This window comes from Tetrahymena thermophila, assembly GCF_000189635.1.
Source record: "Tetrahymena thermophila SB210 genomic scaffold scf_8254667, whole genome shotgun sequence".
Lineage (NCBI taxonomy): Eukaryota > Ciliophora > Oligohymenophorea > Hymenostomatida > Tetrahymenidae > Tetrahymena > Tetrahymena thermophila.
The window spans coordinates 1,029,178-1,045,328 of NW_002476434.1; the positions used below are offsets into that span (position 1 = coordinate 1,029,178).

The 16,151-nt window shown below is 24.1% G+C and overlaps 4 protein-coding genes across 4 annotated transcripts; 2 read left to right on the forward strand and 2 right to left on the reverse strand. All coding sequences in view use genetic code 6, as the record gives it.

Annotated features, from left to right (window-relative positions):
• Nucleotides 1-317: 317 nt before the first annotated feature.
• Nucleotides 318-1,097, forward strand: TTHERM_00034950 (glutathione S-transferase, amine-terminal domain protein; the record flags this gene model as incomplete). Its single annotated transcript, XM_971903.1, has 1 exon — nt 318-1,097. One exon carries the CDS (start codon nt 318-320, stop codon nt 1,095-1,097), a length of 780 nt encoding a protein of 259 aa, XP_976996.1.
• A 304-nt stretch (nt 1,098-1,401) lies between these two features.
• Nucleotides 1,402-7,501, reverse strand: TTHERM_00034960 (hypothetical protein; the record flags this gene model as incomplete). The annotated part of the gene is made up of 5 exons (XM_971904.2): nt 1,402-1,945; nt 2,003-2,161; nt 2,219-5,472; nt 5,531-7,360; nt 7,424-7,501. 5 exons carry the CDS (start codon nt 7,499-7,501, stop codon nt 1,402-1,404), a joined length of 5,865 nt encoding a protein of 1,954 aa, XP_976997.2.
• Nucleotides 7,502-9,466: 1,965 nt separating this feature from the next.
• On the forward strand, nt 9,467-13,908 carry TTHERM_00034970 (kinase domain protein; the record flags this gene model as incomplete). Its single annotated transcript, XM_971905.3, has 2 exons — nt 9,467-10,211; nt 10,952-13,908. The coding sequence occupies 2 exons, from the start codon at nt 9,467-9,469 to the stop codon at nt 13,906-13,908; spliced, it is 3,702 nt and encodes a 1,233-aa protein (XP_976998.2).
• Nucleotides 13,909-14,726: 818 nt separating this feature from the next.
• On the reverse strand, nt 14,727-15,583 carry TTHERM_00034980 (enoyl-CoA hydratase/isomerase; the record flags this gene model as incomplete). The annotated part of the gene is made up of 2 exons (XM_971906.2): nt 14,727-15,071; nt 15,116-15,583. 2 exons carry the CDS (start codon nt 15,581-15,583, stop codon nt 14,727-14,729), a joined length of 813 nt encoding a protein of 270 aa, XP_976999.2.
• Between the last annotated feature and the right edge of the window lie 568 nt (nt 15,584-16,151).

Genomic DNA, 16,151 nt, shown 5'->3' on the forward strand with positions numbered 1-16,151 from the left:
ATGCGAATTTATTGATAAATGACTTTTTTATTTTTAAAATAATAAATGTTTATGAGTCATCATATTAAAACTTATCTTCAAAAATAAATTCTATTTAGCAATTTAGTTATTTAGGAAATAAAGAATAGTAATATATAATTTTAATAATATTGAACATATTCTATGGATTTATTTATTTGAATATCCAGTTTAATTTTTTTAAGATAAATATTACTCATTAAAAAGATAATATTATATCTTTCTTTTAATTAAACTAAAAATTAAATTAATCAAAATACACATTTTCTATATTTTTTGGATAATATACTAAGAAAAGAATGAAAAAACCTATTTTATATGGTTGCATAGTATGCCCTTATACAAACAAAGTAAGATTTGCTTTAGAAATGCTTAAAATTGACTATAAATATCAAGAAATTGACATTCTTACTGGAAAAAATAAAAATAATTCTTATCTATAAATTAATCCTTAAGGTAGAGTTCCTTCATTAACTACGATTAATAACAAAAATTTATATGACAGCTAAGTGCTCTTATAGTACATAGAGGATGAATATAAAGGTTTGTTTCCTTAAGATAACTATGCTAAAGGTCTCCAAAGAATATGGGTTTAGTACTTTGATAATAACATATTTTCAAAATATCATCCTGCACTAGCTGCATATTAAGAAAATAAATAAGACTTATTAAATAAGCTATAATAAGAAACATTTGAAAATATGAAATTCTTTTCATAGAATTCTGGAATCACATAAAAAATAAAATTAAAATAAAACTGTTTTTATGAAGGAGGAAGCATTCCTACATATGCAGATGTAGCAATAATTCCTCATTTAAGAATTATGAATATATTTTGGAAGCACTTTTTAAACAAAGATTTATTCTAATCAAATAAAAATGATGAAGATGTATTATCCTTAAAGCAATTATATGAAAATATACATACATTGGAAAGTTGTTAAAATGTTTCTTTTTAATTTAAATAAATACCAACAAAAGGAGATAACCAATTAGTTGATGATTTAATCAATAAAAACTCTTTCAATTTTGAAAATTATATTGTAAATTTTTTAAAAATTAAATTAAGTTAAAAGTGAATGATATTATTTATTTTATTTCTTTAAATAGTAAATATTATATTAAATTATATAGTTTATAAGGTTTTTAAAAATTAAATATTTTTTTTTCAAATAATTTTATAAAAACTAAAATAAACAAAATTACTTTTAAAATAAAAAGAATATACAATTTAATATATATTATGTATTTAACCATACTATATATGAATATAAAAGATTATTTATTTTTAAATTTACATTTTTAATTATTTTACATTTTTATTAATAATTTTTATATAAAATATTTATTTATTTATTACTTCTAAAAATTTTCTTACTATATTCAATATTTACAATGCTCTTGCTCAGTAAATGAAAAATCATTCACCTTTTCAGCATTTATTTTATCAATATGCTGTTCATCAAAACTTTTTAAATTGTTTGCATTTTAATTAGTTAGTTGATTAGTTTAATGATCATCGTCTTCTTCAATTATAGGAATTCCGGAAGGAATAAATTACAAATTGTTATTTAAATAATTATTATTATTATCAATTTCGTTTTCTTAAGGGCTGAAAACTTTAGAAGGATTGATAAATTGATTGTATAGTTGCTTTTTTTAACTTTATAATTAAATATGATAACTATCCATAATATAATCTCCACTATCATATTTTTTTTCGTTCTAATTTTACCCACTGCTTTCAGGGTAAAATGAAGTAACATTTAAACTTGAGCTTTAAGTTTTAATGGATCTGCTTCTATCATTTTCTTTATAGGCTGAGTTTAACTTAAAGTTTGAATTTACTAAATTTGTTTCTTTCTTGGAACTTGACAAACCTTTAAAAGTGTTTTTCTTATCACTCTCAAGCAATGGCATTTTAAATCTATTTAAAAATGAAATAAAATTTTTTAAAATTTGTATTAATGTTGAAATAAATTACGCTGTGTTTTAAATTTTTTTGAGTTCACTGTCAATAGCAATTTCAAAGCTCTTTCTTTGGTTTAAAAATGACATAACTTCAAAATAAAGATCATTATTTACTGATTCTTACTCAAGAGATTTCTTCATATTATACTCCTTAGTCATTTTTCTCCATAAACTTTTTTAAGAATAAAAAAAGATTAATTTAAATAAAAAAATAATTAAAAATGTTTACAAGAATGATTAGAAAAGATGTTTTTGTCTTTGCTTAGTTAGAATCTTTCCTAAAGCATTCCTTTTAATTTCTTTGTAATTTCTTTTTTCCAAAACGCTTGCGCTGTATTCAGAAATAGAGAAAAGACCTTCATATTTCTGTTACAGGATTTTTTTAGAAGAAATCAGTTACAGTTTTAGACAGAATATAGTTAAAGCCTTCGATTTATAGTAAATATTTCCCACTTATCTTATTTAGTTAAGAGCACAAGATAAATTATATATTTGATTCTATTGTTAGAATTTGTTTAATACACTTGCAAATTTATCTAGCTTAGTTGAATAATTAATTAATTTCAGCTATTTAAAGGCTTACTTTTTAGCTTCGAGAGCAGCATTTTCAACTAAATAAACTACACGAGTATATAATTACTTTTATTTGTTGTTAAGATCATTCATAGATTGTAAAACTTCGTTCATTACCTAAATTTCTCCTTGCTTTTAAGAAGCTTAAATTGCTCTTTTTTTTGCTTAGCTGATTTCTAAATTTTGATATGTCTCAACATATATTTTGCTCATTTAATTTTCTTTCAAAATGTTGATAAAATGGAGATAATTTGGAAGTAGTATTCCATTTTTCAATATTTTAGCTAATTTTGATACAAATTATTAAGCTTTTCTCTTCTAAGAGCTCAATTCTTTCATTTGATTGAATGCATAGCTTAAATATTCCTATTACTATCTGATGGAAATATTAGAAACAATTTACATAAGAGAGCTACGTTGCTAGCTGACCAAGTTAATTTATTCGAAAGCATTTTAAATTAATCTTTTTAAGCCTAGTTTAGACTTACGATTTAATATATTTGCTAAATATGAATACCTCTATCTTAGTCTTTAAGCCATTTCTTCCTAAGAAATCAAAATAGGTTGCTGGATTTTTATTGTACTCAATCTAAAAGGAGTAGAAGTATTAAGCTTTATCGTACGATCGGTGGAAGGAGAAGGTATGATTTACTGCATTCCTTATTATTAGTAGTTTTAAATTTAGCTAAATGAAGATCTATTGGCTTATTAAAGAGTTGGGTCTACTTAATTTAATTCATTCTACTGTTGCATTATCTCTCTCTTGCTCAAAGGAGATACGTATCTGTTATCTTACTCTATGAAGGTTTGTATTTGTTATGCCACAAACTGATTTGATTATTTGATATCTTGATAAGTATCTAAATCGTAGTCACGAATTGTTTCAAAAGACTACTTAATTAAATTATAATAAGGAACCCTTAAAATGGAGACTAATCTCCTAATCGTTTTAGTTTTAGCTTCACTGTATTGCTTTATTTTAATAAATGAATCAACTAGTAACCTTCTTTCAAGCATAAATAATTTAAATCCTAATTTACGAGAGGCTTTTTATCTTATTTCTGCATTCTTGCTTTGCTTCTAAATTGAAAAAAGAGCATTTCTTTTTTATTTATTGAAGATATTTTACAATACCATGAAAATTACAAGCATCTTATTAGCATTTTATTTATCAATCTATTTTATTCTAAGAAGTTTATTCCAAAAGAAATTAAAATTCTCCTTTTCTGTAAAATCTTTCATTTTTTACATATTTTTAACAGCTTTTTATATTGTTTGTATTTTTTTATCATTTTATTTTAAAATTTCAACACCATCTCTTAAAATTATTTTATTTATTAATTCTGACATATTCTGAATTAATTTTTATTTTTTTATTTCATTTTTAATATAAGTAAATCCATAGCTAATATTTTATTTTTTACGATTATCAAAGACTGCTTTAAGCTTAACACTAAGCATTAAGTAGAAACTTTTTGACTAAATTTTTCTTTGCTTGCTCTAGTAAGCATCAACTAGCCTATTGCTTTTTAAGTAGGTTATAGCAAAATTTACATTTTCCTTTAATTTCTTTTGGAAAAAGTTACTGAATAAAGAAGCTGCTAAACGCCTTTTAACAAAAGTGTTTTTACAAGCCCATTTGATCTAATTAAATGCATCACTTTAAAGTTTTTATTGGCGGTTATTAAATATTTTAACAAATATTTCACTCAATTTTCCAAGTCTTTTCTATTACAAATCGTTTCTCTTTTATTTAATTTAGAATAACTTTCTGAATGCATCTTACTTACGGTTCTAAAATAACTTTTACAAAACCCCTTAAATACGGTAAGCTATTGCCTTGTTATTAAGTGATTTTGATTATTCATACTTTTTAGCACCACTTTCACTCAATTTCTTAATTATTTCTTTGTTTTTTTAAATTTATTATTCTTAATTTAAAGATAAAAAAGCACTCTTTAAGTAGTGCTTTTATTTATTTCTCAGCAATGAGTTGATAGTTAAAATAGCAGCCCTCTTCCTAGCATTAGCCAAATAAATCTGCTTAGATGATATTTGAATTTAGGAAAATGCTTGTTAAATTCTAGTTTTAATCAAATTGCAAAATACTTTTTTTAAAAGAAAATTCTTTTTGTTGTTACAATTTTCTAATTACATATTTAGTTTGTAGAGAGAATTTAAACACTCCCTCTTCTTTCTCTCAGCAATTTTCCTAAATACATCTTATAACTTCATAGCTAAAAAGTGATATTAGCTAAATTTACCCTTCACAAAATTTCTTGAAACTGTGTAAAGAGACCTTAAGTTATTGAAGGCAGTTTTTTTGTTCTAATATTCTTTATTCTATATGAAAATTAACAAAGATCTGACTTAAGTCTAAAGTGCTTTATTATCTATAGCTGCTCTCTAAATTTAAAAGAATGCCGACCTCTTTTTCTGATGCAACTAGCAATCAAGATGGTAAAACATTCTGTCAATCTTTTCCTTTTTATTAAATTTGCTATTTCCATAGCTACTGATTTTCATGAATGCTCCAACTAGATTACGAATTCTAACAGAATTTACTACACGGCTTGCCATGTAGCAGACTAACTCGTATTTAACATAGATGTCAATATATTTAATCATTTTCATTTCCTTCTTTTTAAGTAAAGTTTCTATTAGTCTATCCATTCCTTTTGATATTCTCCTATTTCTCAGCTCTTCTTAAACTTCGTTTCTTATTTAGTTCTTTTCTTCGTATATTAAAGGCTTTTTATCCTTTTTTTATTCAATTTACTTGACTTTATGAGACTCTTCCTGCTCTTCAACTTTTTAAACCTAAAAGAATTAGTTCCTCATTTGGTTTAAATTATTTGTTATTGGAGACTAAACTGACACCAATTACTGCTCTACAATGCTATCCTATTCCTTTTCATTATAAAAAAAATAATAAAATTATTATCCTTAAATTTTTATTTTAAATTACTTGCTAAAATGGTCTCCATACTACAGTATTTTAGCTAAATTACTTATTTAAGTCTATAGACTCAAAAAGTTAGTTTCTAGTATTATTATTTTCTAGATAGCTAACAGTTTATCTGATGCCAGCTTCTTCTGCTTATCTCAAAAATTAAACAGGATTTAGACTAATTCTATGGAAATTTGCAGTATCTAAATTATTTTAATGACTATTGTTATAACTGCTATTACAATTTTTAAAAGAGGGACTGTTGAATTGAAAACTTTTCCTTTATTCAAAACTTCTTTCTAATAATTTAGAATTTGGACTTAAATTAGAATTGTTTGTTGTAAATTTATTTGAAGGAACATAGCTTGATTTTATTGGTGAGGTACATACTCTTTAGTAATTTTTGATTGCTATAAAATATTAACTCATCTTTTTGTAATAAAATTCACTTAGTATTCTAGAGAACTATTTATCATTTCTGTTGCTGCTTTTCCTAAATGTTTCTTATAAAATCTGTTAAGGTGAAGCTTTTTTGAGCTAAAATTTCAATTTTTTATTTTCTGAATTTTAATAAGAATCTTGTTGACTGTCTTAATTGGACTGTAAAACAAATCTAGTACTTGACATGCTACTTAGTGGAGTTGATGATTGATCATTTTATTCAGATTAAGATGATTGTTCGGATATTTGAATATTATTCTACTCTTTTTACTTTTTCAACGGATCTATAAATATTGATCCTTTTTTATCTAATAAAATGCTAGAACCTAACAAGCTTTTATTAATACGAGCTAAAACTTATGTTGAAGGTCTCCACTTTTACTGATTAACTATGCTAGGAATTAAATTATTACTGCTATTAATCTAAGTGTTTGTTTTTTCTACAGCCCTTGAGGTAGTTATTGGAGATTTAGATTGAGTTTTTCTAGCTGAATATCCATTTTATTCTATTAGAGGTATTCTTGTACAAGAAGAATACTACGATGCCAGCTTAATAAAAAATATGGCCTTTTATTTAAATTATTTATCTTCTATTAATTATTATATGCTAGCTATTTTCATGCATCCAAAGGCTTTGATAAACTATTTGCTTGGTATTTTTTGCTAAGGTGTTTCATATAAATTTAAGTATTGTTGAAGGTCTTCATTGCAGCGATTTGCAAGTCTTCCCTTTTCTTCATCATACTAAGTAACAGTTATTTATATTTTTTCACTAATAGGTTTCTTTTTTGAATACTTCAGCAAGGTTTAATGAGTATCTGGTTCGTAAAACTATATTTTCTTGAGGGCGAAAGACATCATTTCGAATGGATGTATTCTAATTACTCTATGCAATTTGTTGAAAGCTATAGTATAGATCTGATATTTGTTATAATTTTTTTTAATCTATCTAAATGCTTGCTTCAAAGTAGCCATTCTAACTAATTCATAGTTTTTAGTAACAACTAAATCAAGTAAGCGATTTCTACGTATTTAAGAAATACTAATTGGCTTTTTTTTTGTGGATTGCTTATCATCAATATCAGATATACTTCTTAGCCCTCTTTTGGCTGTCTTTAATTAATCTGGAGTTTTTTATAATCGAGATTTATCCAGTTGGCTTTGCAGATTTTATGATTTAAAAAGGATGCTTTACGATTGCAGCATAGAATTATTCTAGCTGTTATTATTAGATATCTAATTAATCTAGCTTAAATTGATAGATTAAGGAATAATGAAGTCTTAATTGAAATTCTAAACACTGTGTATGCTACTTGACAATATTTCGCTTGCATTTGAATTCTATATAAGGTGTGAATTGCTTTCATAAATATGATTATTTTCTTTACTTGTCCTTATTGGGCTTACCTAATAAGTTATTAAATATCATGCTTTTTAATGCTTTTGCTAAATTACTATGAAAAAATTTACTGATTAATTTCCAAAGACTGTTGAAGGCCTTGCCCTTTCATACCATTTACTTTTCCTTGGCTAAGGAGTTAGATTCATTTATAAATGCTATACCTTCTATGAACCTTGTTACTTTTGAATAATCCTTTTCGATTGGCTATAAACTTAAAGTTAAAAGCTATTTCGTTTGCTTTTTTTAAGGTCTTTTTACTCTTTACTTTCTAAACGTTTAATTTATTTGTTGTTAAATTTTGTCAGCAAGAGCTGATTTCACTTATTTGTTAAATTATTCTTAATCTTAATTTCTTTTTAAAATGTTATATATTGTCTGGTAACGTTAACATTTTTCATTATACTTACATAATAACTTTTAGCTTGTAATTTTATGGCCAATTAGAAATTTTCATTGCTAAACAAATTCTATTAATTTATTATCCTTAAATTTTATTTTCACCATTTATTTTATTTTATTTTTAAAGAAGATCCAAAATAGAATAACAAAAATTTAATCAATTCATATTTAATTAAAATAGTAATTTTAAAAATAAATAGATATTCTTAAATAAATTCTATTTATTATTATAATCTACAATTCTTACTATCATTTATATATCTCTATTTTATTTTTATTAAAAAAAAAGCAATATTATTTCGTATTTACTAATAAAATATATTTTAATTATATATATATTGTATTTGTTAATTGAAGTTATGTTGAATTAAAAATTTTAAATACTTTAAATTTCAAAAAAGTAATAAAAAATTCTATTTTTTAATTGATTTAAAATTAATTAAATTATTTATCAGAATCTATAATAAATATTTTCATCTAAAAGAAAAACAATATTAAAAAATAAAGACATTACTAAAAAATAGTGATGACATACCACTAAATTTTAGAAAGGCATTTAGCTTTTTTTTATTTGTTAATATTTATAATTCTTCTTAAAGGTATTTTTAAATTAAAATTAAATTTCAAATCTTAATTATAATAATATTTAATAAATTTAAACTGTTCAAGAATTAAAATTTTCTATTTTAACAATATAGATTTTTGATGAGTGAGAGAGAGAGTGAACAAGTGATATTGCTTGTAAATTAATTTAAGTAAAGAGCATTTTTTCAAATAGATATATAATTCAATTAGCTGAATTAAATTGCGTATTAATTTTGTAAGAAGATATCTAATGGAATTAAGTATTTTAAATATGTTGAATGATGATGATTATCTATGATTCAAAGGGGAATATTGGAATATATTTAGAAAGATACCTATGCCTATCTATTTATAAAGAATGCATAGAATACCTTTTGAATATTAATTAAATGGAATGAAGTTTTTTGAATTGATTTTTTTCTTATGTAATTTTATTGAATTTTTTTGCTAATGTAAATAAATGAATAAAGGAATTGGTTTTTTGACTGAATTTGAGTATGAGCATGATTCATTTATTTAAACAGAAAAGAAAACTACAATTTTGATTTATTGAAAAAAGTAGTCAAAAACAAAGCAAAAAAATAAAAAAGAAACACTTTATCAGTCAGCAAATAATCATAAAAGAATAAGAAAAAGCAAATCTTCCGTGCTAAGGCAGCAAAGATATTGATTGAATATTGTGTTATTTTTTGAAGCTTTAGAGAGATCGGTGCATAAAAGTTTAATTGATAGAGCAAGAGGAATAGCAGCAGCGACTCATTTGATAATAATAAGGCAGAAGTTATACAAAGAGAAAAACATAGAAGTCATTAAAGTTATTATTTGCTTATTAAAAGTAGACTTGTTAAGATCGTATTAATAAAGGAATAAAAGCTTATATAGTCTAGCAAGAATATAAGAAAAATAGTTTTTTTTAAAATTAAAATTCAAAGACAAATCAAGAAGTGAAGTAAAAAAGATAATTCAACATTGAATCTTTCTTTTAAAAATATTATTTCTTCTTGATATTACTTAAATTTAAAGCAGTGTAAATTTAGAAAGAAGCTTACTTGTGAAATTTACAATCTAAAAAAGCGACATAAATTTAGTATTGAACTCAATCTGAAAAACTAAATTTTTTGCAAGTAATGAGTAATAAATTTGAATATCATCTATAAAATCGATTAAATTTAGATCCTCTTAGAGCAACATGTCTGCGATATGCAAAGACTTTTTCTAAAGTGGAACATTAATTTTAAAATAAAGTCTTCTTTTAGTTCGATTCTGAGGGAGTTTTGTTAAAAGCTTTAGATAGGAATTCGCTTAATATCGCCTAAAAGTAGTTCATGCAATTGAGTAAAGTAAATTAGATAGAGATATTGACATATAATGTAGACGAAGAAGAATATAAATAAGTTATCTAAAGAGATATTAAAAATTCTAATAAGTATAGTAAATGCTTCATGTAGTTAATCACATATGAGGCATTCAAAAGTATTGCATAATAATTAAAAAATTTTGGGTATGAAGAACCGATGAAGTTATATGAAAAATATATGAAATCTCATCCAAAATTTTCATTTTTACTTTGTAATGAATAATAATTTACAAGTGTAAAGGCAGATTTGCTCAAGCTTTTCAAGGGGAGAAGCCATTCTTAATCTGCAGCAATGACATAAAATTAATTTTCATCATCAAGCCATTTATCTACTTAAAGTCTAGGGGGCAATTCTCAGTAAGCGATAAACTATGGGTCAAACAAAGATTCTTTTAATTAGTCATAAATTTAATAAAAGATTTTATAATGCGGATTTAATAGTATAGCAAGCAATGCCTAAAGCAGTGCAATATAAAAGTCAAAAAGCGATAATACATATTTAGCTGGCAGTAAAGGTAATTAAATATATAAATAAATGTTAGTTATTAAACAGAGAGAAATTAAATAAAATAAACTCTCTTTTCTTAGTTTTAACATTCTTAATTTAGATTCACAAGTAATCTAATCTAATATAATATAATTAATTTCATTCTCAATAAATCTAAAATATAACTTAAATTAAATAAATCAATACATTCCAATCATAAAATACTGTTTAAAATCATTAGCTCTTTCCAAATCATTTTATATTTGCAAAATGAATTATCTTAAATTTTAGGAAATGTCTTAGCTGTTAAATTCATGCATTCATTCATTAATTCTTTACTCTTAAAGTTTTTCAGCAAATAAATAAATTAAAAAGTTAGTAGAAATATCAAAAATAGTCTGGCTATCAAATTGAATGATTAAAATTTGGCAAAACATTTGTATTTGATTTAAAATTATCTATAGATAGAACAGTATTTTCAAATAGATTAAATAAATTAAGATGAATTTAGCTGTGTTTTTTATTCATTAGTCAATTTTTACCTTATTATTACTAATTTTTGCCTCTGATTAATAATTTAATTTTAAAGAAAAAATTTATATTTTTTTAATTTATCGAGATTTTTATTTTTTTGGCAAATCAAATCAAACAAATTATTTATTGAGAACAAAAGCAAAATGCATTTATTTCATTTACAAAATAGACTACAATTGAACACTTTCCTCTTGTTTGTTTATCAAATAGTAATAATATTATTTTAAATATTAGGTGCTCTGTTGAATTAGAATAAGAATATGAATGCGCATTAGTAATAATAGATTAATTCTAGGCAATAAGATAATAAGTAATAAAAAATCAATAAGATTAATTTTAATAGCTAATAAAACCAATAGGATTAATATACTAAGGTAGAGTATGTAAAAAAAGAAAAAAGTAACAAATCACAAACAGACTTGTGTTAAAATAATAATTATAAAATGAATAATAACAAAAATAAATTTGATAGTAATGATTCAATAAATAACGATATTTATACATCAGATGAAGAACGCAGTAATAGCTGCAATAGATAGAACAATAAAAATAATTAAAGATTTAGAAATATGTATTAAAATAATGAAAGAAATAATCGAGGATATCCTGTTTAGTCGCAGTCTCTCAATCATTAACATAATTATAATAATTAAAAATCATATTTCATAAAAAGAGATCTGCAAAGTTATAGCAAGACAGGCACTGACACTACAACAACAGGAAGTCACCATGAATTAGATGGAAATGTAAAGAAGTAATAGTAAAATTATTATGATTATGATGATTAGGATGAATATTATGAAAATAACTATGACGATTAGAATGAATTTAATAAAATAAATGATTCAACTGATGTATTAGATACAAATGCAGAAGAAAATCAAGTTGAGTACCATTTTTAGAATGAAATTTTTCATAAAGTTTATTAGAAAAGCAGGGGAAATCACCATAAAAAAAATATCTCATCAAACTCATCAGGAGTTTCTTCAAGGACTCCTTCACTTTCTAATTCAGCTTAGAATGATTCACACATCTCAGTTGAATCTGAAGATTCTAATTATTCAATCAAGGAATATATGTATCCTGAAGAGGAGCAAGACTTACAAAAGTACTAATTGATGAATCCTTAGGAGAAGACTTAAAATTTTTATAATCTTTTTTAGTAATAGAACAAAATATTGTAGGAAGAAGATGAAATTAAAATTTAAAATTAGATTAATTAGTACGAAAAAGTTAATAGTGAGAGCACGGCCTGCTCCTCTTCATCTTCATCGTCTTCATCTTCCTCTTCCCCAGCAACCTAATCTCCTTAATAACCATAATTATAATAATAGTAATCTTCCTCTCCTAATACAAATTAAATAGTAATATTGGTTTCTAAAAATTCGCCTCACTTAGATGCAAATTAATCTATGAAATTTTATAAAAATATGAACAAAAGCTCAAAATAGTAAATTATAGATTCAAATAGTTGTAATGATTTTGATGGAAGTATAGCTAAGATGCAAGAAATATAGGAAATAATTAGCAAAGGAAACTAAATTATTTTGCTTGATCCTTTAGTATATTTGTGGCTTTTCATTTCTGGAAGAATAAAACCAGAAAAAGAAATAAAATTTAAAGTTTTTGAAGAGAATAAAAAGATCATTGCCGTAGAAGGGATAGATCAAGATTTATTAAAGCAAGCATGCTGCTTATCATACGAAAATTTATAAAGGATAGCAACAAATCAAATAGATTAACTTAAATAAAATGAAAGATTTATAGAATTAAAAAATAAATTTGAAATGCCTCATTCTTCGGAAGGTAGCGATACTGTATAAAATTTATCTAAGTAATCAAGCTAAGAAGAGGAGCAAGATGAAGCTAAAAAAATTCATAATAAAATTAAGAGCAAAAGTAAAAGCTTAATTATGCCTGGAAAAATTTTAGAGCTTATTACATTTGAGTAGTTCAAGGAGTATTTTAAGAAATTTAAAGTAAAACCCATAATAAAGATGTGTACCGAATAATTTAAATAAATCAATCCAAAAGACAAACAAAAAGGATGCATTTTGTTTTTAACTCCTTTCGCTCAGCATCAGTCAAAGTAAACCAACGAAGATATTATTAAAGAAATTAGCTGCAAAATAGAATCAATATTTTGCCAGATTGTTAAGTTACAGTTATCTAAGCAGATAGTAGATTAGACAAAGCCATACTACTAGTATAGATAATTCGACATAAAGGATGTCAGAAAGGTATCTTCTTTGAATGACGCTGAAACAGCCTTCATATCAGAATACAAATATCAGACTTATTGCTTAAAGCAGTATCTTAAATTGAATGATAAAAAATTAAATAAAATTATTGCCAACTACCATGAATAGGCTGTAGCTGACAACCCATAATTTACTCAAACATATGCTATATCTGTAGTAGCAAAAGGCTCAGATCAAAAGGAAAAAGAACTCTATGTATTATCAGAGTTGATGTACATGAACTTAAAGAATGCACTTGACGACAAAGTTTTTAAAAATGAAAGTTAACAAGTTGAAGTTTGCATTTAGTTAGTAAATGCTCTCTTCAATCTACATTCAAAGAGCATAGATGAATTCAAGTTATTCCATGGTAATCTCAAACCAACAAATGTGTTGTTTGACGAAAATCTCTCTCTTTATTTGTCTGATGTTAACTTAGACCCTATCGGTTGTCCTAACGTTTAAAATTTTAAATAAAGCTAATCCTCTTCAACATCTTTAACATTCCCAATCTAAAATATCTCTCAGAATATTAATGAAAAAATGATGGGATTACCTCAAAGCTCATCAAGTAATCTAATTAGTAGCATGAACAACAGTTTTAGCAGTGTTAACAATACAACTAATTAAAATGGTGTCAACTAAAACTTTTACTGTGCTCCTGAATTATTCAAAAGTGACCAAAAATTAAATAAACCATCTACTTATTCTGATATATGGAGTTTAGGCCTTTTGCTTTATGAGATCCTTCAAGGAGCATCTCTGAAAATTGACAATAAGAAAAAAATAAAAAAGTTGTAGTATGAACACTTTTCAAAGAACTTTGTAGGAATGAAGAACATAATCCAAAAATGCCTTTCTAAAGAACCTCAGTAGCGCCCTTCTTGCGAAGAAATTCTCAGTGAGTTGTTAGATATACAAAAATCACTCAATAACTAAAAAGAAAAGTGATTTGAAATATTGAATACATTTATATAAATTCATTCATCTAATTATACTAATCCATCATCCATCCATAAACATTCATAAAAAAAATCAAAAAACATATTGATTTTTAAAAAATATTCTTGCTTATTGGATAAAATATTAATCCATAGCTTAAAATAAAAATTAGTATCTAAAAAATAATTATATACTTACTCATGAGTAAGGAAAATGATCATTTAATAATTCTAGCAATTCCATTAACTATGCTTTTAAAATTCCAAAATTTAAAGAATTCTTTTACCAAAATAAAAATTTTCTTATCCATGCATACAAAATAGGTTTGCTATTTATTTAATTTGCTCATTCCTTCTCTTATAATGATTAAAATAAAAATATTTGTTTTGTTTCTTTGTTGCATTCGTTTGCTACAAGTAATAATTTAAAAAAACATTAAAAAAGCAGAAAATAACAAAAAGTATTCTGCTTCCTAAATAGTTACAATTATTTTATTTTACTTTCTTTCTTTCTTTCAAATTAATTCTTCCTTTTTTTTATTTAAAAAATTTATTACAAACCTTTAAAACTAAATTAATTAATTTGTTCTTCATTTTAATTTAATAAAAAATATATTTAAAATATTTCATTAAAACTAAATTAAATTATTTAAAAATACTTTCTTCAACATTATAAAAAATTTTATAAGATTTATATTTAAAATCAAAATGTTTGTAAAGAAATTGGACAAGCTAATTATTTTATCTAAAATAACTTCATTTATCATTATTGATTGATTTATTATGATTGCTTCAATAAAAATTATTTTTATTGAATTAATATTTTCTTCATAATTTTGGAAGTGGTTTACCACCTCTCCCTGCTTTGTTATTTACAAAGTTAGAAGCTCCTTAAGAAGTTTCACCCTTTAAGATGGCTAAAGAACCTCTATGAAATTCTGTTTGGATTTGTTAATCGAAATTAATAAAGGTATTTTCATAAAGACTTTATCTATCAAGTTGCATGCAATATTAAGGGTTTCTTATTATTTCTTTACAGAGCTCTATTGACTTCTCTAATACACTTTCATTATCGCTACAAAGCCTATTTACTAGACCCCATTCATATGCTTCTTACCCTTTAACTTCCCTCCCTGTTAGGACCATATCCTTGGCTCTATTAAAACCAATAACCTATAAAAAATAAGATTAGCTTTTATAATAGCTAATAAATTTACTCTTTATAGTCTAACAGTGCCTCCATCTATTAATGGCACTCCAAATCTCCTACAGAATACTCCAAAAACGCATTACCTATTGGAAACTACCATGTCACACCATAAACTTAATTCAAGTCCTCCTGCAACTGCAAACCCTTCAATTGAACCAATAACAGGTTTTTTTGTAAGATATCTTGATATTCCCATAGGAGCTTTGCTCTAAAAATGCAAAGGAAACATTTCCTATATTTTGCTGGGGTGCATAATTTAAGATGCTTCCATCAAATCAAATCCAGCACAAAATATACCATCTTTTGAAGCAAAAATTGCTATAAGTGCTTAAGGATCGTTATCAAAATCTTAAAAGGCCTTCAATAATTCTTAAGCTGTTTCAGAATTAACACAATTTCTTTTTTAAGGTCTGTTAATATTGATCACAACAATTTTATTATTTTCAATCTTTTTTACTTCAATATTTTGATACATTTTTAGAATTTTTTTTAATACAACTTTATCAAATTTTTTAATTTTTACAAAAATCAGAAATATTATATCAAATATTAATCCTATGAAGTCATTTATGATGCAAATATTTGATTAAAACCAAAATGTCTGACATAAATCTTTTAGAAAAAACTGTATTTTAAATAATATATTAAAAAATCTTCATTAAAATAATTTGTTGTAAGTTGAGTTATCCTAATCTAAATAACATTATGATTTTTAAAAATATTTTAATATAATTTTAGTTTAAATTTTAATTCTTTTAAACATAATTGAAATGAGGAAGGAATTGAATTAATTTTAAAATAAGTTTGAAATTTTTTAAAAAGAAAAAGAAATTAACTGCTAAAAGTTTCAATCTCATTTTAAATAAAATTTGTTTTATTGTTTAGCTAAATATTTAGAACCAAAGAATAATTTAGGATTGCAATTTTTATTAAAATTATCATTTTTAATTATTGTTAATAAATAAACTTAGTAAATTTCTATCTTTTAAAAGACTGTTTTAAACATTTTTCAATAAAATAAATGAGAATTTCATATAAAAATA